The sequence below is a fragment of the Poecile atricapillus genome, chromosome 16 (assembly GCF_030490865.1).
Source record: "Poecile atricapillus isolate bPoeAtr1 chromosome 16, bPoeAtr1.hap1, whole genome shotgun sequence".
In the NCBI taxonomy this organism is placed as follows: Eukaryota; Metazoa; Chordata; class Aves; order Passeriformes; family Paridae; genus Poecile; species Poecile atricapillus.
This window is the reverse complement of record NC_081264.1, coordinates 4,155,317-4,178,338: the sequence shown is the minus strand read 5'-3', so window position 1 is coordinate 4,178,338 and position 23,022 is coordinate 4,155,317. Positions and strand designations below refer to the sequence as shown.

The following is a 23,022-nucleotide window of genomic DNA, read 5'->3' as shown; positions in this document are numbered from 1 at the left end:
TGGCCAAACCTTTCTGTCCTCTCTAGGGTGCTGTGGCAGGGAGAGAATCCTCACTTGTGCCAGGCACAGGTGGTTTCAATTGATTTGGTGGCTTCCAAGTACTGTTAGGTTGGGTGCTCACCCATCCAGGGAATACCAATCCAAGAATCTCATTGCTCTTGGTGCTCTCTAGGACAGCAAAGTTAATTGACCTCCCTTAATTAGTGTTTTTTGATTTAGAAACATCCAGTTTCTTTAAAGGTCAAGACTCTGCTGATTCCTAGTGCAGCAAGAGCCTGTTTCTGATGGTTGCTCTGTTTTCTGTGCAGGTGACTTGCCCCAGCACCTCCAGGTGATGATCAACCTCCTGCGCTGCGAGGACAGGATCAAACTGGTAAGGACAGGTGCATTTTCCTGCTCTCATTTCTGTTGGAAGTGTTTGCAACAGACCTGTAGAGGAGCAGGAAAAGCACTGGTAAATCCTAGATTTCACAGCTGCCTTAACTCCGTGCTGGTTTCCAGCCCTACCGCATTTTCATGACCACTCCTTTTGCCCTGGTCCTTGTGTCCAGGTGTGAGTTGGGTCAGGGAACTGCTCTGCCTGGAATGTGTTGTTTTGTTAGATTTCATTTTCCATCCAGCTGACAAACACTAATACAGGAGGAGAGACAGGTCCCTGCTGATTCTCTTGGACACTTTTAAATCAGCCTTGAAATTGCATCAGCTGGGCTGGGCTTTCTTTTGAAGAAATCTGCAGATAAAAATCTGCTGTAAAAGTCACTTCTCTGCAGAGAAGTCGATGCCAGTTGTGCCTCCTGCAGGACTGAGCTATTTCAGTGAAGATCTGGGAGTGGGAGAATCCTCTGAGCCTGCCTGTTTCCAGTTCAGTGCATGACCAATGTTTTTACACTTCCTGCTTGAAACTCCAGAACAAACCTTGGGTTACATCTTGTAGTGTTTCCCCAGACTGGAATTTCGGGTAATTTCAGCTAATCTTCCCCTCACCAAAATGGCAACAAGCCTTGCTGTATCTTCCACACTGCGCTAAATAAAGGTTTTGGGCATAATCAGAGCTTTGAAAGCCTTGTGCAGCAGTGGCAGCACTAATGAGGCAGAGGTGGTTTGCAGGCCGTGCGTTTGGAGAGCGTGTGGACCGACCGCGTGCGCTACATGGTGGTGGTGTACAGCAGCGGGCGGCAGGACACCGAGGAGAACATCCTGCTGGGAGTGGACTTCTCCAGCAAGGAGAGGTAGGTCTGAGCTGGCAGCCAGGCAGGATGGGCTCTCTGGCAGCACCAAACTGTCCTCAAGCAGTTGGGTTACCTGCATCTGCAGATTCCAGCAAGAGGAAGGACACGGGGCTGAGTTCTCTGACATTTTTATTCAAGGAGGTTTTCAGTCTCTATGGAATTAAAGGCCGTGGCATCTACCTCACCTGTGGGAGTTTGCTTGCCCACTCCCTGCAAAATGCTCTTGCAGACACATTTCCAAAACTGGAACTCATTCTCTCCCCCAGACTCCAGTGTGTTGATAGAATGATGCAATGGAGCTGCTTTTGGGGAGTAGCTTTGTTGCCAAATAACCTCAAAAAACAATACTGCAGAAGTAGCTCCAAAACCAACAAACAACTGTGTCAGCAATGAGCTGTTCCTTTTGTCTGACTGATAAGAGCACACAGTATTTGGAAAAGCAAGTGAAATATTTTGTTATCGCAGCCCCTCTGAGATTATTGCAGTTCTGGTGAGTAAACCAAGGCAGAAAAGCTCTTGGCTCAGGGAGAAGGGGCTGGTTTGGCAGAGCTGGAGTCAGAGGCTGGAGCTGCCAGGGTGTTGTGTGTGTTCTCCCAGGATTTAAAAAGCTGCCCTGTCCTTGTGGTGCAGCCTCTGTGAGTTTTGTTTAATTCTGTAAAACCTTAGTGGTGGTTTCCCCTGGAAAATGGGAAGGGGAAGCTTTGAGCAGCAGAGGGATCTGTTGGGGGTGGCATTCCCTTGGTGTGCCACAGCAGGGGAAGTTTGCCATGTCACCTCTACTCTGAAACAACCTGGTATTAATTTGCTCCTGGTGATTATTGATGTGAGGCAAGAGGAAGGATGGATTTCTGATGCTGTCTGCATCCCAATTTCCTTTAAAACCTGAATATCTCAGTAGCTTAATTATTTACAGCTGGGAGTTCCTGGCCTTCATTATAGCAGGGTTTTCTTGCCAGATTGCCTGTCTGAACTGAAAGTGTTCTTTTGGGTCAGATAAACCCCTAAAATCCATTTTCATCTGTTCCACTTGTTTGAGTGATCCCATGAAGCAATCACCACGAGTTATCACCTTGTCAGACCTTCAGACTCCAGCTTCCAGTTTTATTTGATGGCCTAAAATATTACCAGGGATTACTAGAGCAAGGCTTGTGGATTTTAAAAATTAAAGAGTATTAATAATTTAGGCTATTGGCATGACCACATAGTGGCCTATATTTAACTTCCTGTCTCGCCATCTCTCTTCCAGTAAAAGCTGCACTATAGGAATGGTTCTTCGCCTGTGGAGTGATACTAAAATCCATCTGGATGGGGATGGGTAAGAAACCACATTAAAAGCATAAATGTGAATGTCCTTCCCTACCTGGGGGTTGCTCTAGGAGAGATTCTCCATCACCTTGCAAATGAAGTGCCCATTTTGGATTCATGGCTGCAGAGTCCTCTCACTCAGTGAGTTCTTGTCTTGCTGCCCTCACCCTGCTCCCGTGGTTCCAAGGAATGCTCTGAAACCCTGCTGAGGACTGGAGCTCCCATTCCTGGCAGCCTCTTGCCATCCTTACTTGGGAGGCTGGAAAATCAGTGAGAGAAATTCTCATCCTGATTCTTTAGGCCTACGAGTGCCCCAGTGCAGTGGCTGTGTGTAGAGAGCAGGTTGGGGTGCAAAGAAAAGAAGTTTTTGACTCGATTTTCCCTCTCTCCATCAGTGGCTTCAGCGTGAGCACTGCAGGGAGGATGCACATCTTCAAACCTGTGTCGGTGCAGGCCATGTGGTACGTGAGGGGCTGGGCTCAAGGAGAGACTCTTGTTTCTGTCAGGAAATTAAAAAAAAAAATTATCTGCATTTTAGCCTTCTCCACGATGGGTATTTAGTGAGCTGCAGCAGAGATCTGCTGCTCTGTCAGCAGAGGGCCTGTGGGAATGCTGATCCCAAACCAGGAGCTCCTGCTTCAGCTGAGAGCAGCTCTGTGTCCTTCAGCATGGGGGAAGTGTCACCAGGGAGATGAATAAATATGAAAGATGAGCTTGAATTCCTGGAGCTGCCAACCAAGAATTTCCTCTCTCTGCATGTTTCTCTCACTGGCTGACAGAGGAGGTTCAGGGCCCATTGCCAGCCTGTGGCATTCCCTGTGTCCTGCCCCATTCCTGGGGTTCCTGCAGCCCCAGGTGCCCATTCACCTTCCAGCTCCTGCCACCCCTCCCCTGTGCAGGATTCCAAACCCCTCAAGCGGAGGTGGCTGAGCCAGCAAATTCCTCCCTGAAGAGGCTGCTCCACATGGAACTGCATCTCCCTCTGCCTGGGCAATGCTGTCTCCCCTTGGAGCCTGGAGAGATCCCTGTCCCTGCAGCATCTCCTAGGGAAGAGATAGAGATGTGGAGAAGGAAGTTGTGCTAGGGATGGTTTGGTACAGAAACAAATAAAACTGTTCCTGACATTTTTTAATTTGGCCCCTCCTGTTGCAAGCCTTGGATGTGGTTGGTGTGTTCGGTGCAACAACTTTGGAGTAGAGCCTTAAAGAAAGGAAAAATTGAGGAGGAAAGGAAGGAAAAAGTAATGTTAGGATTTGCAAAAACAAATGACCCAATCTGGGCCTTGTCCCTGGAGCCTGTCAGGGGCCAGGAATGCTGGTAAATACGCATCAGGCTCCTTGCTGGAGGTGGCTGGAAAATTGTCCCTGTTCTTTATCTTCCTTTGGCTGTACAAGTTGGTTAATGATTGGACCCCAGAGCGACTTGTGCCTCCTTCTTCCCTGTTAATTAGGAGAAGATTTCAGCCCCTGCCTCAGCCCTGCTGTGAGAAGCCCCCAAGGTGCAGTTTGTACCTCTTTGAGCTCTGACACCATAAATTTCCTGCTCTCAAAGAGCGAACTGCAACAACTAATGCCGAAAATCACTTTTCCTCTGTGAATTTCTCTCAGCTCTTGCTTTGTCTGCTCACAGCTGCCCAAATCTCTTCTCCCACTCTGCAGGTCTGCTTTACAGATCCTCCACAAAGCCTGTGAAGTTGCCAGGAGGTACAACTACTTCCCAGGAGGGGTGGCCTTGGTGTGGGCCACCTACTACGAGAGCTGCATCAGCTCGGACCAGAGCTGCATCAATGAGTGGAACGCCATGCAGGACCTGGAGTCCACCCGCCCCGACTCCCCAGCCCTCTTTGTGGACAAGTCAGTGCAGCATTTTATTTGGAAAAGTTTGCTTGGCTAGTGAAGGAAATCTCCCTTTCTCTCTGTTCTTCCTGGCCTGGTTCATTTTTGGGGTTGCAAAAGCAACAAAAGAGAATTTGTGTGAAATGGTCAGACCTGAAACTGTAGCTTGTGATATAGTCTATGAGCACCAACAAGCTGCTTTTTGGGGGGATTTTTTTCCCCCCTGCCTCATTATTCTCATAAAAATTCCCTTTAACACAAGCCTTTCCCCTCACTCCTCATTGCTGCCAGCCTGGAATCATCTTCTCCTATTCCTGTTCCTTCCCAGGCCGACGGAAAGGGAACGAACCGAGCGGCTCATCAAAGCCAAGCTTCGGAGCATCATGACCAGCAAAGATCTGGAAAATGTGACTTCCAAGGAGGTAAATATAAAAAATTCTCACTCTTATTCTTCCTGCCAGACTCCCTGTCTGGAGAGTGGTGAGCAGGCACCATATGCCTGGGTGTCCCTGGCTTTGGAATGTGCATTTCAACCGTTCTATAAAGGCTCTGCTCTGGCTTTGCTGCACCTCCCTCCTGAGAAATCAGGATAATCCCAGTATCAGAACAGTCTTTCAGGACCTCAGTAACAGCTGTGTGACTTTCAAGTTAAATTTTAAGGTTTTATGTCCTTTTTTTTTTTTACCTTGGACAAATGTCAGAGGACCTTGCAGACAGCATTTTGCTGGTGAGTTTATGGATGGAAAATCACAAATCAGGACTAGAGCTCGTTTGGATCCATCCCCCAGGCTGTTGTAATCCATCCACCCACAGTGCAGACGTGATCAGAGTGGGAATGGGTTTTTTTTGGGGTGAGTTTGGTTTTTAAGGGAGGTTATTAACATGCAAGTGGTAGGAGGAAGCTGAGAACGTGTCTGTCTGTGAATGTGTTCCTCACTCCTGTCGCAGACAAGCTCTTGATTTTTATCTCTCAAATTATTATTTTTAAGGAGCAGGTACCCCAGAACACTTTTTTTTTTTTCCCTCAGTTATCTGAAGCTTTATTTACAGCTTCTTAGTTTGGGGATTTAGGATACCAGGATGCCAGGGCAAGGGAAAGTGGTTTTAAACTGCCAGAGGGCATATGGGATATTGGAAGAAGGAATCCTTCTTGGTGAGGGGTAGAGATGGAATTCCCAGAGAAGCTGGAATCCCTGGAAGTGTCTGAGGCCAGGTTGGATGAGGCTTGGAGCAACCTGGGATAGTGGAAGGTGTGGAACAAGATGAGTTTAAGGTGCCTTCCCACACAAACCATTCTGGGATAACTGGAGAGATGCCACATACTGAAATTCCTGGTCTCCAGAGGGCTGAGCCCTGTTGCTGTTTTTAATGAAAAAGTGAAAAGTGTTCTGCAGGGAAGTGCCCACAAATGTTTCTGTTGGACACCAGGATTCCAGTGCCGTCCTTTGTGTTTGCTCTGCAGATCCGAAATGAGCTGGAGAAACACATGAACTGCAACTTGAAGGAATTCAAGGAATTTATAGACAATGAAATGCTGCTGATCCTGGGTCAGATGGACAAACCATCCCTGATTTTTGATCATTTGTACCTGGTGAGTGTCAGGAGCTCCAGGAGAGCTCTGCTGTGCTGTGTCCAATCTTTTGCCACTAGATGGTACTCCAGGCAAAACCAGGCTCTGCTTCTGGAACAAAGACTTCCCAGAGATGAACAGTTTGTGCCTGTTGGGGCTTTTTGTTGTTCTGGAGAGAGTCAGAGGAGATGCTCGTGTTTCAGGGCACAGCCTGCTTTTTAACAGTTTAAAACTTTTTCTTGTGAAGTTTTGGGGGGAATCCAAAGTGTAACCACCTCCAGAGCTTTCAGGATTTGCCTCACTTCTCACATGTGGCATGTCTAGGATCACAGGTGTATTCACTTTGTTTCCCTGAACTACTTCTCCCTGTGTTTAAAAATCCAGAGTGGCCAGGGACAGTGATTTGGGATGAGCTCAGTCACACCCTGGCCTAGAGCTGTGGGTGAGTTGTGTCCTGGTCCCTCCTTCAGCAGGTCCCTGCCTGCTCAGGACAGGACTTCAATGCCCTATTCCTGTCTCAGAGGCTGTTCCCAACATTCCAGTCAGCTCAGGGGGATGGCTGGGGTTGGGGGATTGCAGAACCTGAGGGAAAAGGGCTGTTTTGGGGCCCTTTGGAAATGTGTTTGTGGCTGTTCCAGGGCTCCGAGTGGAACGCTTCCAACCTGGAGGAGCTGCAGGGCTCGGGGTGAGTACTGCTCCTCCCAGACTCCAAACCCTCCACTGTGTGCCTGCAACCCCCCCAGGACTTTGGAGAGGACATTTATAGGCTCTAGGGGTGATTCTCAACCATGGGGTAACTTCCCACCAGCAGCTCTGTGAAGAAATCCCTCCAACCTCACTTTTATCACCAGCACAGAGTGAAAATAACAAAACTTGTCAGTGGTGAGGTCCATCAGGATCTCCATCCCCCAGTGTTCCCAGTGCTGTGCCAGGTGTGAATTCCTGCAGGCTGCAGAGGAGCAAAGGTTGCAGCACTGAGGAAAAAATCTCCATTCAGATGGAGCAGAGCTGCCTGTGGATGAGCAAACTCCTCATCACCTGCCTGGACAGGCAGCTCCAGGTGTTTCTCCCATCCCTGCAGTGCTGCTTGGCTCCATTCCCTGTCACACTTTTTGGATCAGGGAGAATTCTACCTGTAAATATTTGCTGCTCACTCAAGGCCTGCACCAACCTTGATGTGAGGAACTGAAATTCTTCACAATTTCAGCACAGCTGAAAATGTTTCATTTGGAGTCCTTGGGAACAGATGTCTGCACATCTTGGGACAAGGAAATCAAGCAGGGCGTTAATGATTATGTCTTGCATTGGGATATGCAGAGTCCAAAGGCAAAGCTGGACAAATTCTGGGACAAATATCCTGTGTCCTTGATTCTTCTCAGCAATAGGAGGTGATAAATCAATCTGGACGTTCATTTTTGGGTACATTGTTATCCCTGCTGTGATTTTGGCAGGAATCAAGAGGTAACATGTGACTCTCATGGTTTTAGTCAGAAAGGAGAAGGGATGGGATTGCAGCTAAAACCTGTGGCTGGAGATGATGATTCCTGGGTTATGTTCCCAAATGATTCGCTTCTTTCTGTGTCCCTACGTTCTGGCACAACGTGGAGTTCCTGCTTGGGTTACACAGACCCAGAGACTATAAATGGGATAAAATCAACTTTTTCCTCCTGTGCCCAGGGTGTTTGGACAGTTGGGATATGCTGGCAGTGGGAGGTGGCAGAACGGCCTCCTGAGTGTCCCGTGTCACCAGCTGTAACGGGGGTTTAGGATTAGGGCTGTAGGTCAAACCTTGCAGCTCGTGTTGGGTTGGATTCCATGGATTGACAGTGTCCCTCAGTGCCTGTTTGATGACCATGGCAGCTCAGGGTGTCTCTCCTGGTGCCCACAGCATTGACTACATCCTGAACGTCACCCGGGAGATCGACAACTTCTTCCCAGGCCTGTTCGCGTATCACAACATCCGGGTGTACGACGAGGAGACCACGGACCTGCTGGCACACTGGAACGAGGCTTATCACTTCATCAACAAGGCCAAGTGAGTGCTGGGACACCTGGCCCCGGGGGAGGGCACATCCCAGCTCTCTGTGTCTCATCCTGGGCCCTCACAAAGCCACACGAACTGCAGGGCTTTGGCATCATCGTTCCGTGTTCCCGGAGCTCCCTCATGCCCTGTCCCTTCCTGGACTGGCATTAACCTGTTCCTGGCCCAGTATTTTTATTACTACTTTGTTTTGATTCCAAAAGGAAATGAGGATGTTTCCTCTCCTGGAGCTGCTCCAGCCGTGTCTGTGTTGGACCTGCCCCAGCTGTGTCTGCAGACAGAGCCCATCAAACCCTGCTGAGCCTCTGCACTCAGCCTTTTCCCAGTGATCCCACTATCCAAAGACCTGGATGGAGGCAGGAGGCTTCATGGTGGTCTCTGGAATGAATGAGGCTGCCCATCTCTAACTCCCAGCTTTTCTGGAGAGTGATTCTTCTCCTGGCCCTCATAATCCCAAGCGTTCCTCCCCTCCAGAGCCACAATGTGGGGTGGGCAGAGCAGGGAGCGCTGTCCCTCCTCCTGTGAAGCCATAACGGATCCATAACCATGACATGGGATTTATTCTCCTGTTTGTCCTCCTGCAGGAAGAACCACTCCAAGTGCCTGGTGCACTGCAAGATGGGCGTGAGCCGCTCTGCGTCCACCGTCATCGCCTATGCCATGAAGGAATTCGGCTGGTCCCTGGAAAAGGCCTACAATTACGTGAAGCAGAAGCGCAGCATCACCCGGCCCAACGCCGGTTTCATGCGGCAGCTGCTGGAGTACGAGGGCATTTTGGATGCCAGGTAAGGCTCGGGATGGGTGGGAAGGAAAGGAGCTGATTGTGGATAACATCACAAAGGATTGCTGGGGCTCTGTCAGTGTCACACCCACAGATGTGTGAGGGGTGTAGCCTGAAAGGTCCCCTTAGAATGGCACAGGCAGAATCTTGGGCCAATCGTGCTTTTCCTGAGCTGTCCCTGTGCCAGGCTCCCTGCATGGAAATTAGCTGGGAGAGCTGCTCTGGGGTAATTCAGTGAGGGTTTCTCCGTGCTTGGGAAGCACGTTTGGATTTCTCAGCAGCCAGTGCTGCTCAGCACAGCATTGTTCTTGTTTTATGAGGCAGAACTGAGCTCGGGCCGCTCTGGAGGCAAAGTGTTCATGGTTCTGTGCCAACCCTTGGGCTCTGTCACTGCTGTAGCATTTATCTCCTAAGGACAGGGAGAGAATTCTGTCCCCTGGTTCAGCAGGAGCTGTGCCAGGGGACGTGCAGAGGGGTCAGTTCGGGCTGTTGTGCTCTGAAGGGGCTTCTGTGTCCTGAGGGGTCTCCCAAGGTCTGCACTCAGGGCACTGCTCTGGAATGGGCACATGGTGGGAAAAAATCCCAGTGCTGAAGATGGTTTGTCCAAGTGGGATCTCAGGTCTGGGCCCAGCCCTTGGGTTCTGGGCTGTGAGGATGGAAGGAAGCTCCTGGCACTGGGCATCCTGCAGGGCAGTCACTCGTGTCCTTGTCCTTTCCCCAGCAAGCAGCGCCACAATAAACTGTGGAAGCAGCAGGCAGAGAGCAACCTGCCCCAGAACACCGACGGCACCACGGGGTCAGGAGACTTCTTACTGGAGAGCTTGGACATCGACCTGGAGAACCGCCTGGCTGACCTGGACATGCCTTCCCAGTCAGCCTACCTGGACAACCGTGCCGGCTCCGACGGGTCCGTGGGCTTCGATTACTGCTTCCGCCGCCTCTCGGACACGCTGCTGGAGAACAAGATTCCTGGGGACAGGGAGGGCTTCTTCCACATGGAGCAGCTGCAGCGGGATGCCCTGGTGGGACAGCCTCCGTCTGCAACAACCCAGGGGAGGCTGCTGGAGACGGGAAAGGTCCCAGAGAGAGCAGAGCCACTGGCAGAGCTGCGGGGCTTCTGTGAGAAAGAGGCAAAGAAGAAACTGGACTTCAGCCCCAGGAAGGGAAGGATGGTCCTTGGGGAGCCAGGGGAGGACGGTGTCAGGGAGGAAAATCCCATGGAAAAGTGGAAGCGGCGTTTGTCCATGCACAAGGAGGAGAGCAGGCTCAATAGGGAGAACTTGAATAACAACAACAGCAAAAGGAGTTGCCCAGAGGATTTTGAGGTGCGTATGGAGGTGAGATGGAGGTGATTGGCATGGCTGACTCTACTGCAAGTGAAACTGCTCTTCTCATCCTCATAGCCCAGTTTCATTTGACTTGGATAAAGCCTTTCATTCCATGATGAGCTTCTCCCTTTTCGAGGCGCTTCTGACCAGGGCTTTGCTTGCCCGAGCTGTGGATGTAGATGCCAGAGAGTGCCCAGTGAGTGCCCTGTAAAGTGCTGTGGGCAGCTCGCTTGCATGACCCTCGCTTGGCACGGTAGGTATTCCTTGGAGACACTGTCTGCTGGGAAAGCACGTGGCTTTAGTTCCTGCTGCAGGGCCTGAGGTGGAAATGGGTTTTGTTCCGGATCTCTTTGGCTGTCCCGCACCGTGTGGGCTGTGCTGGTGTCTGTTCCGTGCCCGTTGATCTGCCCCTGTTTTCTCTCCTGCAGCACGATGCCGTGTTTGGGATCCTCAGCAAGGTGAAGCCTTCCTACCAGTCCTGCACTGACTGCATGTATTCCTCAGCGGGATTGGCCCCCGAATCCTTCGGGGAGCAGTGCGAGAGGCTCGGCGCCGGCGCCGCGCGGCGCAGCAGCACCATCTGCACCCAGCCCCCGCTCCTGTCCCACCTGCACTCCCACCTGATGGAACACCTGCCCAGCAGGGTACCCCCCGAGGAGCCAGGCAGAACTAAACACAACGAGGCTCCGCTCCCCCTGGCACCAGGAGCCGGGTCTGTGGAGGTTGGCACGTGCAGGTCCCTCGATCAGCACTGCGGCCTTTTGGAGAGAGGGAAAGATGCGCCAAAAACCCCCGAAAAAACTCTGCTGCCCAGGAGAAACTCCCACTGTGACAGGAGCCTCCTTCACGCAGAGGTGGTGAGGGAAGAGTCTCTGGCCAGAAAGGACCCCAGACCTACCAAGGACCTGAAGCACCTGTTGTTCAGCAAAGACTTGGAAAAGCCAAGCGCCAATAGTTACTTGATGCAGCACCAGGAGTCGCTGCTCCAGCTGCAGAAAGCGGGATTGGTCAGGAAGCACACCAAAGAGCTGGAGCGCCTCAAGAGCCTGCCCTCGGACGCCTCGGCGCTGCTCAGGGACAGCCCCCTGGGCAGGGTGGACTCCAGCATCGTGGAGGAAAGCGAGGACTTGATGTCCCATCCCAGCCTCGTGCCTCTCCTGGCACCGGCCCCGCTGGTGCCCGGAGACGCCGAGAACGACGTGGAGAAGCTGGGGGTGAAGCGTGTCCTGGAGGGGATCTCCCAGAAAAGCCCCGTGGCGGCCGGGTGCCGCCTGGAGCACACGAGCAGCTTCACCAAGGACTTCCTGAAGACCATCTGCTACACCCCCTCCTCCTCCCGCAGCTCCAACCTGACGCGGAGCTCCAGCAGCGACAGCATCCACAGCGTGCGCGGCAAACCCGGCCTGGTGAAGCAGCGCACGCAGGAGATCGAGACCAGGCTGCGCCTGGCCGGCCTCACCGTGTCCTCACCCCTGAAAAGATCCAATTCCCTCGCCAAGCTGGGATGTCTTAACCTGTCCTCTGAGGACTTGTCGAGTGATGTGGATGTGTCCACCATCACGGACTCCAAGGAGGCCGTGTCCAGCGAGTGCTCCGTGCTCTGTGAGCCCCCGCTGAGGAGCGTGGACGGCACCTCCAAACCAGGGGTGAAGCCTCTGGCTGGGAACTTGAAGAATACGCTTTGGATGGGCAAAAGTTGATGCCTTGCAGGGGGAGGAGGGGGCTGGATTTTGGGGGTTTGCAGCATTTATTCATTGCACCAGTGCTGTTTTATCATCTGACTTGCAGCAGCTCATCTGGTGCCACCTCCTGGTCCCCTCCTTGTGCTCCGAGAGAGGAGGAAGGAACCACAATGGGTCACGGTGAAGGGCACAAGGGAAATAAAATGTGTTGCATGGCTTAGAGGAGGACTTGGTGTGTGACTTGCCTGTTGTCCTGCAGGATGCTCTTCCTAGTACTGTTTGCCAAGTGTAATAACGTGAATTTGTGTGTGGTTATGGATAGATATTTGTATCTCTATCTATCTATATCTAAAATGCTGAAATATTCTGTTTCAAAGACTCAAAGTAATTATTCATGACTTTTTTTTACAGAACAAACACAAGTCTCTATTTAAACAGGGCACTTGTGGAAAATCCTTAAAATGGTGACACGCACACTACCTCTGTTCTCGCTGGCTTTTCATCCTGGTTTGTTGTTTGGGGCTTTTATCCCAAAGGCTTTTCCCAGAATTCTTGCTGTTGTTTGAAGGAATTCTCTTCGCTGTAAAGGCCTGGAGGAGTGTGGGCACAGAGGCTGGGGTGGCAGAGTGCTGAGCTGTGTCCGTGGGGACGCCGATGTCACCCTGGCTGTGTGGCTGTCACAGGTGTTGTGCTCTTGGGGTGTTTCGCTGTTGTCGTGGTCGGTGTTGTCCCAGTGCTGACAGAGCCTGTGGATCCCTCGTGATGTGAAGCTGTGTCAGTGTCGTGGATGCTCTGGGGACCCTCTGTCACTGGGCTGTGACGTGAGGTGGCCGAGGAGGGGTGGCTCTCCTGGAGCCCCAGTAGGTGCCAGAGTCTTTTGTGGTTGTGCTGTCGGTTTTGTAGGACGGTCCCTGTGCCTGGGGAGCTGCTGGAGGAATCCTGGCTGGAATCCTGGTTCATGGTGGGTGTCAGGAGCTCCAGAGCCAGGCTGGGCCTGTCCCAGGCCCCACAGGGCTGTGTGAATCCTGCTGGGGGGAGCAGTCGGGCAGAAGTGCGGACACGCTCTGAGGGGAGGGATGTGCCGGGGCTGTCCGTTCTCTCAGCCCAGCGTTACCCCCTCCTGCCAGGGATGATGCTTGGATCACAGCAGTGCACCCATTCCATGGGGAATGCATGCTTTCTGTATTTTTGGCAACCAACCTGGTCAAGAGCTGCTGCACTCGAGCCCTCGCTGAGTGCAGAGGGAAGAGCCGGGGAGGTGAGCAGGGGATGTGCTCCAAACCTCGCTGCCCCCCGATCCCATCTGAGGCCTTGTGCCTTTGGGTGATGTTTTGAAGTAGATTTGGGGGGTCAAACAGGTGGATTTGCTCACCCTGGTTGTGAGTGTGAGTATTCCCACATTTTAAAATCTCCATGGAAAGGCTTTCTTGAGGTGGGGCAGAGCCAGGCTGCAGCAGCTGCTCTGAACTGCATTGATTGAAAATCCAATGTCTCAAGGAAGGCAGCTGTGCATTTTCCTGCCCTAAATGCCTGGAGTTCCCCTTTCTCCCTTAAGATCCTGCATGTTTCATTTGTGTGAGGAATTGTAGGGGCAGGCATTCAGTGAATAATTGTCCCTCCCGAAAGAGTCTGAATTTGATTTGCACTTGTTCCACCCAGGAGAGCTGGTGTGGAGCAAAAGCTGCTCCTGGAGGGAAGTTTTGCAGGAGCCTCTGCTTGGTTTGGGCTGCAGCAGCGCTGGGTCGTGCTCAGGGCAGGATGAAACCCCAGGAGCCACGGCTGGATCCATTCCCTGTGTTTGGATCATCTTTCTGCACCCAGATCGGGATTTGGGAAGGGGCAAACGGGAGGTCCCGGAGCTGTTGGGTGCCGCAGGGTCGGAGCAGGACCGGGGAAACCTCCGTGTCCCCTTCCCGGGACAATTCCACCGTCACCCTCGGCTCTCCAGGGCCACCCGCAGGTTATTGTTCTGTGTGCTGCCGACCCTGCCTGAGGGAAGAGGTGCTGGGGACGGTTTTGAATGAATTTCTAAAATTCCGTGAACTGATACGAGCGAACACCTGATTTCCTTGCTGTTTCTCGAGTGCCTGCCGAGCTCTGCCGCGTCCGACCCGCCGCGTTCCGGGGCTCAGCTCGGCACCCTCCGCCTTCCCCCGCTGCTGCTCCCGCCTGGATCAGCCCCAGGCCACGTTCGGGGCTCCCTCCCTGCGTGCTCGGGATCCAGACAAGGCTTGCTGGGAGCTGCTCCGGAGCTCCGCTGTGCCATTCCCGGGGGGTTGTAGCCAAACCTCCCCCGTCCCGTCGGGTTTTGTTGCATGACAAGGTTGATGTGCTCGTCCTCCCCACGTGTCGTACGTGTCCTTACGATGGAGTGCCTTACTCATAGTTTACAAACACTGTGTATCTGCTGAGCTGTTGGACTCTGCTGTTGGCTGTTCTCTGGGGAGTTTTTGGTGCTTTCGGTGTTTCCGGTGGCAGTGAGGCCGTCCCTCCTCCTGTCCTGCCCTCCCGTCCCCGCCGGGCTCGGCGCTGCTCATCTGCTGCCGCTTCCCTCTGCTCTGGGTGCCGGTGGCTGCTCCCGGTGTCCCCATTTATCCCGTTTATCCCATTTATCCCATTTATCTATGCATCGCTGCCGAAATGCGGGCGGGATGTGCAGGGACACATCCCGTCACCGACCACGCTTTGCTCGGCAGATCCAAACCCTGTCCCGCCCTGCCAGAAATCCTGGAATGCACAAACCGGCACCTTATTCCCGGCCGTGTCACCGTGTCCCGCTGGGGACAGTCCCGGTCAGTCACTGAGGAGGGGGATGAGTGATGTGTAGCTGTTCCTGTGCATTGCTGTACTCCATAACAATATTCCTTTATTCCATGGTATTTCTTATCCCAGTTTTATATGGAAATCTGCAGGATTTTTGTACTGTATGTCCGCGGGAGGGATGCATCATGCACTTTTTTTTTTTTACTTTTGTTTGTAAAAATGTCCTGGATATTTTATGTGCTTCTTGTGAGGAAAAAAAATAAACTTTTTTTTTTTTTTCCTTTTACAGATGAGTTTTGTAGCTTTGTTCGAAGTTGGAGTGGGAAGGAACAGGAGCTGAAGGGGTGGGAGGAAAAGGAGGGAATGGGACATATCCCAGGAGCCTGCCCTGTGTTATCATTCCCCACCAATCCTGGCTCTGCTTCCCTCATTTTTGGGTCCTGGCTGTTTTCTGATGCTCCTGAAGGCTGGATCCAGAGGAACAGGATGGAAATCAGTCATCCCTGCTCAGTTCAGCTTCCCAAAGATGGAGCTTCCCCACGGAGCCATTCCCAGCTCCAGAGCTGTGTGTGGAGAATGGACATGGGGAACCACAAGATGGGACTGTGGAATGGCTGGAGCATGCCCAAGCTGCCGGTGAATCCCTGGCTGGTTTTTTGTTCTTGTTAGGATTGGAAATTGGTCCTTCTCGGAGCGGTTCCTCCCGGCCGAATGTTACATCCTGTTGTGATGTTGCCATGGCAAAACCAGGCAACATCTGGAGCAACACAAATTCTCTCCGGCGACCAGGGAGGGTTTATTTATAGCCTTCCGACCAAAGGAGATGCCTGAGCCTGGAGCTGCCGTGGGCAGGGGCAGCCTGGCACTGAGTGCCCTCCTGGCTGGGAGCTGGGGAAGGCGCAGGGTCCAGCTGTGCCCCTCGCCTCTCCCCGTGGAGGAGCTGCAGGTGCTCCAAAGCTGATCTCCTCAAGGACCCTCTGATGGGAGGATGGTTCCCTGCCAGCATTTCCCTATTCCATGTGGAGTTGGCGACTTTAATGTGTTTTTGGGTGAAAAGATGAGGTTTGGCAGGAGGATGAGGCTGATGGTAGCACACAGAGAAGCCACAGGAAGGACTCCGGGGGCCGTGGCTACATTTCCACACTGGCAGAGGAGAAGCTGCTGTCTGGCAATGGTTCTCCAGCAGCCTGCAGCCCCAGGATGATGCCTCAGTGTCCATTCCTGCTGGGCCATGGCTGAACAGCCACTCTGGCCTCTGCAAAGGTTGAAATGTAAATATTTTTTCTTAGCAGAAGCTGTGAGTTGGCACTGCCAAGGCCAGAGGAGCCGGTTCCTGCAGCGGGCACAGGCCAAGCTGTGCTGCCGGTCAGGTTTGCTCCGGCCTCGTTGAGTATTCCCTAAAAGTCTCTTCCTCCCTCTGTTTGAAGGACAGGGCTGCAGCAACGCTGCAGCAGCTGCCATTTCCTTTTATGCAGAGGGTTCAGGAGCAGAACCACACTGGTGCCATGTCAGAGCTCTGAGGAACCTGGAACACGGAGCACAAGGCCCAGGGCAGGTCCCAGGACACGGTCGTGCCCCTTCCACACCAACCCTGAGCTCTGCAGTCCCCACACAGGACAAGCCCAAACCACCACAACATCCCCAGATCATGAGGGTTTGTGAGAAGCCCAGAAGGAATTTGGCTTTGCCATGAGGGCTCGAGGGGAACACCTGGAATTATTGATTGGGTCACAGTGCCAATGATGAGTTCATGCCAGGGGAGGTGACTTGGCTGTGAAATTCCTCACTCCTGCACCTGCCAGCACATCTTGCTCAGCAAGATTTCCTTACCTGTCAGGACTGCTGCTGCCAGGTTCTCCTGCTGCTGGTGTTGGCAGGAGCAGCAGGAGCCCGGCCACCAGCCCTGATCCCACTGGGAATTGGTTGTGTTTGCTCTGGGCAGGGATTTAAGACTTCCAGTGGAAACAAACGGGGTTTTGTCTGTGCAGAGCAGCTCTGCACCGTGCACTGATAAAGAACTGTCCCAGCAAGGGGCCTGGCTGGCTCCAGGCCAACGAGGGCCGGGATAACCCTCATCCCTCGCTCCTTCCCCTCGGCAGTGGCTGGGATTCACTCCAGACATGGGATGAGGTGGTGGCATCGTGGTCCAGGTGTCACCCAGGCAGCTGCTGTGTGTCTGTGGTGCTCAGAGGCTGCCGGGGTCCTTGAGGTCTCTGGATGAGGCCCTGTGGGATTTTCCAGCCTCATGGAATATCAGGGGATGCCTTTGGGCTGGGGCCAGGTCCTGTTTGCCAACTCCTTAGGTGCCACAGGGGTAACTCAGCCCCGACACCGCAGAGGTGGCGGTGCAGGCATCTCTTTTGGGATGATCTAGGTGTCTTCCTGCATCCTGCCTCGGGATGCTTCCCGGCTCGGAGAACCATAAAAGGCAAAGCGCAGGGGCAGCGGCTGGGCCGGGAGCTGAGCTGGGAGCTGCGGCTCGCTGCAATGCCAGGCATCCCAGCTGTGTACAAACGGATTAGAGCCCTCCAGCTCTCCGGCTCCACCGCCTTCCGGAGGGTGATCCAAAGGGAGGAACGTTCTGCTGGGAGGGTTATTTAGAGAAATGCCCAGAGCGTTAATAGGGGTTTTTGATAAGTTGTGTTTTGGAGTCTCAGCAGGGAAAGATGTGTGTGAGGCTGCTGTCGGGCTCTCTGTCACAGCAATTCCCTTTGCCATAACGTATTCCCACAGATCATTCCAGCCTCTCCGGCTCTGCCCCGTGCCTCTGTGCAGCCGGCATCTCTCCCCTAAACTCTGGGATGCAGCCCAAGGCTGAGCGCTGCTTCTGAGGAAGGAGCACTGAGGGAGCCGCTCTGCATCCGACAGGCGCAGGGCAGGGAGGAGGGAACAGGGGCAGGGGTTTCCATCTCTCTGTGGAAGCCACAGGGAGCTGGCAGAGGTGATCCTGCCCAGACAGCCTGGCAGTAAATCCCTCTGGAAGCAGCAGAATCGCAGGGAAGCCAGGATTGCTGCACAGGACTGTGGGGAGCTGTTGCTGGAGCAGGTCGGGGAAAGAGGAGAATCCCTGGAGAAGGATGCAGATGGGAAGCAAGTCCTGACTGTGAAGTGCCATGGATCAGCAAATTAGCTGCTGGAGGGGGTTTTTCCAGTCATCCAGGTGGGATGTGTTTGGGTAGGGACCAGCATGGCATCAGCTGGGTGTGGTGTGAGGAGTGACAGAGCACGGGCTCCGTCGTGCCAACGGGATGTTCCTCTCCTCTGGCCATGAGGCCAAGGAACGCTGGTTCACATGACCCAGGCTCTGATGCTTCCAAGTGCCGCTGTCTCCCAGAGCGGAGCGAGGAGGAGGAGGCGGTGCTGAAAGCCTGCCGAGACCCAAGGTGGGAAAAATCTTGGCTGGCCAGTCCCAAAGCACTTGGAAGCAGGAATTACGGTGACAGAGCTCCCGGCCATGGAAGCCTCCACCTGGCAGTACCGTGGATATTTACGGGATGACACAAGTAAGGCGAGGGGGAGAGACTGCCCAGCTTCCAGGGGAGACTCCGCAGGGACGTGTGAGGATTATCCACTGCTGCAGCTCAGCCAGGAGGGCCTGGGACACAGCCGGGAGCGGGGGGATCTCCCCAACCTCCGGAGCGACACCGCAGGCCCTGCCAAGAGGTCAGAGATGAGCAGCAGCAGCGGGCAGAGAGGGCAGCGGGGGCCGGCAGGGGAGCTGTGCCTGGAGGAGCATCCCGTGTCCAAGGGGTGCAGGAGAGGCCGGGAGGGAGAGGCTCCTCCGAAGGTGTACGAGCTGGAGGTGGTGCCCAGGCGGGTGGGCACAGGCAGGACGGTGAGGCCGGTGGTCTACAGGCTGGAGGAGAGCGAGTACCGGCGCCTCATCCAGGAGGCAGAAACGGAACCTGAGGAGGAATGGGAAGACACAGAGGACACACTGCTCTTGATTGAGGAGGGCTACGCAGGGGATGGGAAGGTGGCAAGCCCGAGCCTCAGCAGGCTCAACTCCTTGGAAAGAGTCCTGAGGAGGCAGATGAGCCGCTCGGACTCGGAAAGCAGCGTGGAGAGCAGGCAAGTGACCAAACTGAGCCCCAAGGGCCCCTCGGAGGGGAACAAACCGACCGTGCCCGTCAGGTCCGACAGCTTCGAGCGCAACGCCATCCTCATGGATTACATCCTGCAAAGCAAGCAGGAGGCAGGCACTCCTGTCTCCTACAGCCCCAGGGACAGCAGCAAGGCAGCTGAGAGCCTGAGGCAGGCGCGGAGCTTCGGCCCCCAGCCCGATGGAACACTTGACCTGTACCAGAACGGCCAGGCCAGCGAGGAGGATCCGGCCAGGAAGCCCGAGCCGGAGCAGCAGGTAGTGAAGAGCCTGGAGAGAATGGTCCCTGTGGTCACAAATTATCCCTCATCAGCCAGAGACACCGGGAGGCTTTCGAGACAGAGCAGCAGCCAGCTCCCGGAGAGCAGGGAGCAGCTCGGAGGTGAAGCTGATGAACTCGATTCCTACATCCCGAAAAGAACCCCCCCGGTCCCCCCTGTCAGGACCCACAGCAAGGAGTGCCTGGCTCTGAGTATGAGCAAGGCTGTGGCGCTGACGGAGGCGCTGCTGGAGCCCCTCGGCGATGAGGCCAAGGCTGGCAGGGAGCAGTGGGCAGCGGCGGGCACGGAGCTGCTCCCTGGAGGCAGGACTGCGGGAGGAGGGGGCTCGGAGGAGCCGGAGCGGAAGGGGAGGCAGAGTCAGGAGGATGAGAATGTGCTTAAAGTTGCCGATGCCAAGAAAACTTTCGAAAAGCCCAAGGAGTCGGAGGGGACGGCAGCAGCACCAGCGCCCAAAAAAGGTGAGGAGTGAGGGGTCCCGGCTCTGCCGTGGGGCTGGGGGGTCGTGGAGGTCTCTGGGGCAGGTGGGAACACGGCCGTGGATGGGAAGTAGCTGCCGGGAATAGCCAGGTGACAGACGGGATGTGCTCAGGGCACACAAAATCTGAGGAGGCAGGATGGGAACCAGGTGTCGGTTCAAAGCCCTTGGTGCAGTGAAACTCTTTTGGAGAAAGATTTGTTTTGTCAGACTCCTGTGTAGGAATAAATACAATTTACTGCTTCTCACAGCAGCTATGCTGCAGCAATGTCCATAGGATGCGTCCTCCCAATGCCATGTGGGATTATTGGCCACTCCAGGCACTCGGTGAGCCAATGTAATTTTATTTTAGCTATAAAAAAGCAGCATTATTTTCTCTGAATTCTTTTTCTCCTGCACTGTGACTTCACTGAATAAGCCTTTCAGGAGAATGACATCAACTTGGAAACCCTTTCAGTGAAAAATATATGGAGAAGTGAACTCTGTTGAAATGTTCCTGGTGAAACAGCAGCTCTGCAGAAATAGGAGAGATAGAAATGAGTGTTTGTGTGAGAGTTTGGATCCTGCAAGGAGCCACCCGACCCACGCTGCTTAACTCCCATCTTCTGTTCAGTGACAATCTGCAATTGTGCATTTCCTTATAAGGGAAAATAAGTGTTTTAAGGCACAGGAAATCTGTGGTGGCTTTGAACTGAGTTTGCTTAAAAAATAGGTGTGATCGGTTACTGTCGCGACGGAGTCGGAGCGTGAACGTGCCACAGTTTGTGCGTGTCAGGGATGACAAAATCCCAGCAGGGATGGCAAACAGCTCTCCTGCGCTGGGGAGGCAGCTGAGGACACATGTAGAGAAATAGAGGTGGGAGATATTTGTCACTGCAAGTGCTGCCAGGCTCAGAGCACGGGGAGGGGTGGTGGGATCTGAGTGTGCATCTCCACACTCCTCGAGAGGGAGCCTGGCTGGTGGCACTGGGGCGCTGCGATGTTTGATCAGCTCATCCTTCCCCGGGTGGAACAGGTCTGGCTGAAGAAGGGGGTAAGAAGGGATACAAGGAATCAGCTCCCTCCCCAAGGCAATGGCAGCTGCAGCCCAATCCCTCCTGACATATTTTCACCTCCTTGTTCCCCAGAAGAAACAGGGAGGGATAACAGGGACAATATTCCAGTGCTGAGCCGTGGAAATGCAATAAAAACATCACAGACTCAAGGATTGGTTGTGGTTGGGAGGGACCTCCAAGCCCATCTCGTTCCACCCCCTGCATGGGCAGGGACACCTTCCACGGGAGCAGATTCCCCTTTTGCTCTATCCATGACATTCTGTTGGGGTTTTAAAAGCTGGGTCAAACATTGATCTTCCCAAATCTCAAACATGGACACCTCACCTGGATTTACCCTTATGTGTTTCCTTAATTATACCTCTGATTTTCCAGCACCTTTGGTCCAACCTGGTCCTAGACAGCAGGGAGAGAAACAGAAGGAGATGGCAAAAGAATTCCAAAGTGCTTGAATAGTGAGGCTCTGTGATCAGTGCCCAGGAACCTCAGCACCCAGCCCTGGCTCCTTCCCTGCCTGCCTGATTTTTTCCTGCTGTTCAGGATCCTAGGAATTGTCAATCCCAGGATATTCATGTTGTAAATAAAATACAGCTTGCTTTTTGCTTTTTGCTTTTTTGTTTTTTGCTTTTTTTCTTTTTTTTTTTTCTTTTTTTTTTTTTGTTTTTCAGTTCTGCTTTCTTGTCTCTCTCCTCCTCGTTAATCACCCAGAGACAGCAACAAAGGAAATCCCATCTGTTGCAAGCAATTGCTTTGGGTTTATTTGGTGGCCCAACATTTTAATTAGGTATTGGGACCTGCCTCCCCTTCACTGCAGAAATAGAAAAGAAATGAAAATATATTTCACAATCCTGTCTAATGATGGAGAAAAATACATGAGGAAATGGATTAGCTTGAAATTAGAGGTTTCTTTTTGCTGTAAAAGCTCATTTTTTGATGTCTTTCTTCCAGTTGAGTTGGGAGGGATGTGTCTGTCACCGATATTACTGCACAAAAAGGTGTGAGAATGGGGAGATGCAGTAATAGATGGGCTGGATGAAATCTATTTTAAATCATTAATAACAATAGCATCAATTATTAATGCACATCCTGGCCTAATGTTCACTCATTCCTTATCCATCTCCAGCATCCTCCAGCCCTTCCAAGCAGCACAGGAGCGGTGTCAGCGCAGGATTCACTCACCACAGTGGATTTTATTGCCCTCTGGGGAGGGGGGTTGTGGATGACCCCAGTTCTGGGGTCTGGAAGTAGCACAGTGATGGTTCCACATCACACAGAGCTGGGAATAAAGCTCGAGGTGCTGGCTCCCAACCCTCTCCTTTAATCCATGTTTTCCTCTTTCCTTGCCACCATCCTCAGACACTTCTCCCTTCCTGGCTGGTGTTTGATGGAACATTTTGCTCTCCTTATCTTCATTCCCTAATTCTACAGCTCCCCTTTCTGGCCAAGGATTGAATAAGGCCAGTCCAAAGGGATTTTGCTCTCCCTGTCTGTCCAAACCCTTTGCAGGCTCTGGGGAACGCTTCCCTGGGCAGAGCACATCCTCCCAGCCAGAGACAGAATCGATTTCCCATTATCCAGAGCCCTTACGTGGTGGCTCTGAGAACAATTTCATCTTGGCAGCTGCTCAACTGTTGATGCTCATGGAAATGTCTCTCACAAACCAGGACTGGGTGCACTTTCATAAAGCTGCCCCGTGCCCACGGACATGGAGGAATCAAGGCAGAAAAAAGTAAATTAATGCTGAGAGTAAATCCAATTCCACACAGGGAAAGTGGAGGAGGGAGGGTTTGTCACTGCAATCAGTTCAGATTTCAGAGAATCCCAGAATCCCAGAATGGTTTGGGTTGGAAGGGACTTTAAAATCCATCTAATCCCAACCCTCTGCTATGGGCAGGGAACATTTCCCTGCACTAAAAATCACTAAATTCCAATAATGTTAAGTGAAAGGTAAGATCACATTCCTGATTTCAGCAGGAACAGCTCTTCCCAATGCTGCTGGGCCTGGCCTTGGTGGGATCCCTAAATTATGGAAGCCATAGAAGGAGAAATATAAAAATATTCAAATTTAATGTGGGAGAACCTGGTAAATAAATATTATGATAAATTAAATATAATAGTAATAATAATAATAATAATTAATCAAAAAGCTTCAGGAAATAAATAGATAAATAGGGACATAAAAGTGCTTGAAAAGCTGCATAACTCGGATACCTGCAAACCCAGGGTTCAAGACTGTCCTGACTGGCATATTTTGCTTGATTTAGAAGTTAAGCTGCAAAATAACATTAAACTTTAAATTGCTGATCTCTCTAAACCCTCCCTAAGCCATTTCCCTCCATTCAGAATAAATTTAGCAACGAGGATTTCAGCAAAATGAAGTGTTTGAGACAAATTCATCCCTCCAGTGACCTCATTGGTTCCAAAAACGGGGTTTTGTCACCCCTTTGGGATGGCTCAGAGACACCAAACTGAATAAATTAATCAAAATTTCTCCTTAAAAAAGGTGCCTCAGGTGTTTCTTTACCTCCTCTCGACTGTAAACATGGCCTGGGTGGGGAAGGCTGTGGGACACAGCCGA

General features: G+C 52.6%; 2 protein-coding genes across 3 annotated transcripts in view; both read left to right on the top strand.

Annotated features, from left to right (window-relative positions):
* Positions 1-14,798, top strand: part of SSH1 (slingshot protein phosphatase 1) — a 33,734-nt gene extending 18,936 nt beyond the window's left edge. For both annotated transcript variants that reach the window (XM_058851789.1, XM_058851790.1), the window contains 12 exons: positions 309-373; positions 1,108-1,229; positions 2,476-2,544; positions 2,930-2,995; positions 4,193-4,387; positions 4,698-4,791; positions 5,832-5,960; positions 6,578-6,624; positions 7,828-7,974; positions 8,565-8,765; positions 9,483-10,086; positions 10,518-14,798. In XM_058851789.1, coding sequence (XP_058707772.1) covers positions 309-373; positions 1,108-1,229; positions 2,476-2,544; positions 2,930-2,995; positions 4,193-4,387; positions 4,698-4,791; positions 5,832-5,960; positions 6,578-6,624; positions 7,828-7,974; positions 8,565-8,765; positions 9,483-10,086; positions 10,518-11,789 — 3,011 coding nt within the window. In that variant the 3' untranslated portion in view covers positions 11,790-14,798. The remainder of the gene's footprint in view (positions 1-308; positions 374-1,107; positions 1,230-2,475; positions 2,545-2,929; positions 2,996-4,192; positions 4,388-4,697; positions 4,792-5,831; positions 5,961-6,577; positions 6,625-7,827; positions 7,975-8,564; positions 8,766-9,482; positions 10,087-10,517) is intronic.
* A 2,958-nt stretch (positions 14,799-17,756) lies between these two features.
* Positions 17,757-20,924, top strand: LOC131585243 (uncharacterized). The gene is made up of 2 exons (XM_058851150.1): positions 17,757-19,375; positions 20,820-20,924. The coding sequence occupies exons 1-2, from the start codon at positions 17,989-17,991 to the stop codon at positions 20,894-20,896; spliced, it is 1,464 nt and encodes a 487-aa protein (XP_058707133.1). The 5' UTR covers positions 17,757-17,988; the 3' UTR covers positions 20,897-20,924.
* Positions 20,925-23,022: the final 2,098 nt, after the last annotated feature.

What these genes read in the sequence shown, in the direction of transcription:
- LOC131585243 (XM_058851150.1), top strand. Translation starts at nt 17,989, where the DNA reads ATGGAAGCCTCCACCTGGCAGTACCGTGGATATTTACGGGATGACACA. An exon ending in AGCACCAGCGCCCAAAAAAG is followed by an intron (nt 19,376 to 20,819) that starts GTGAGGAGTGAG and finishes CTGATTTTCCAG; the next exon opens with CACCTTTGGTCCAACCTGGT.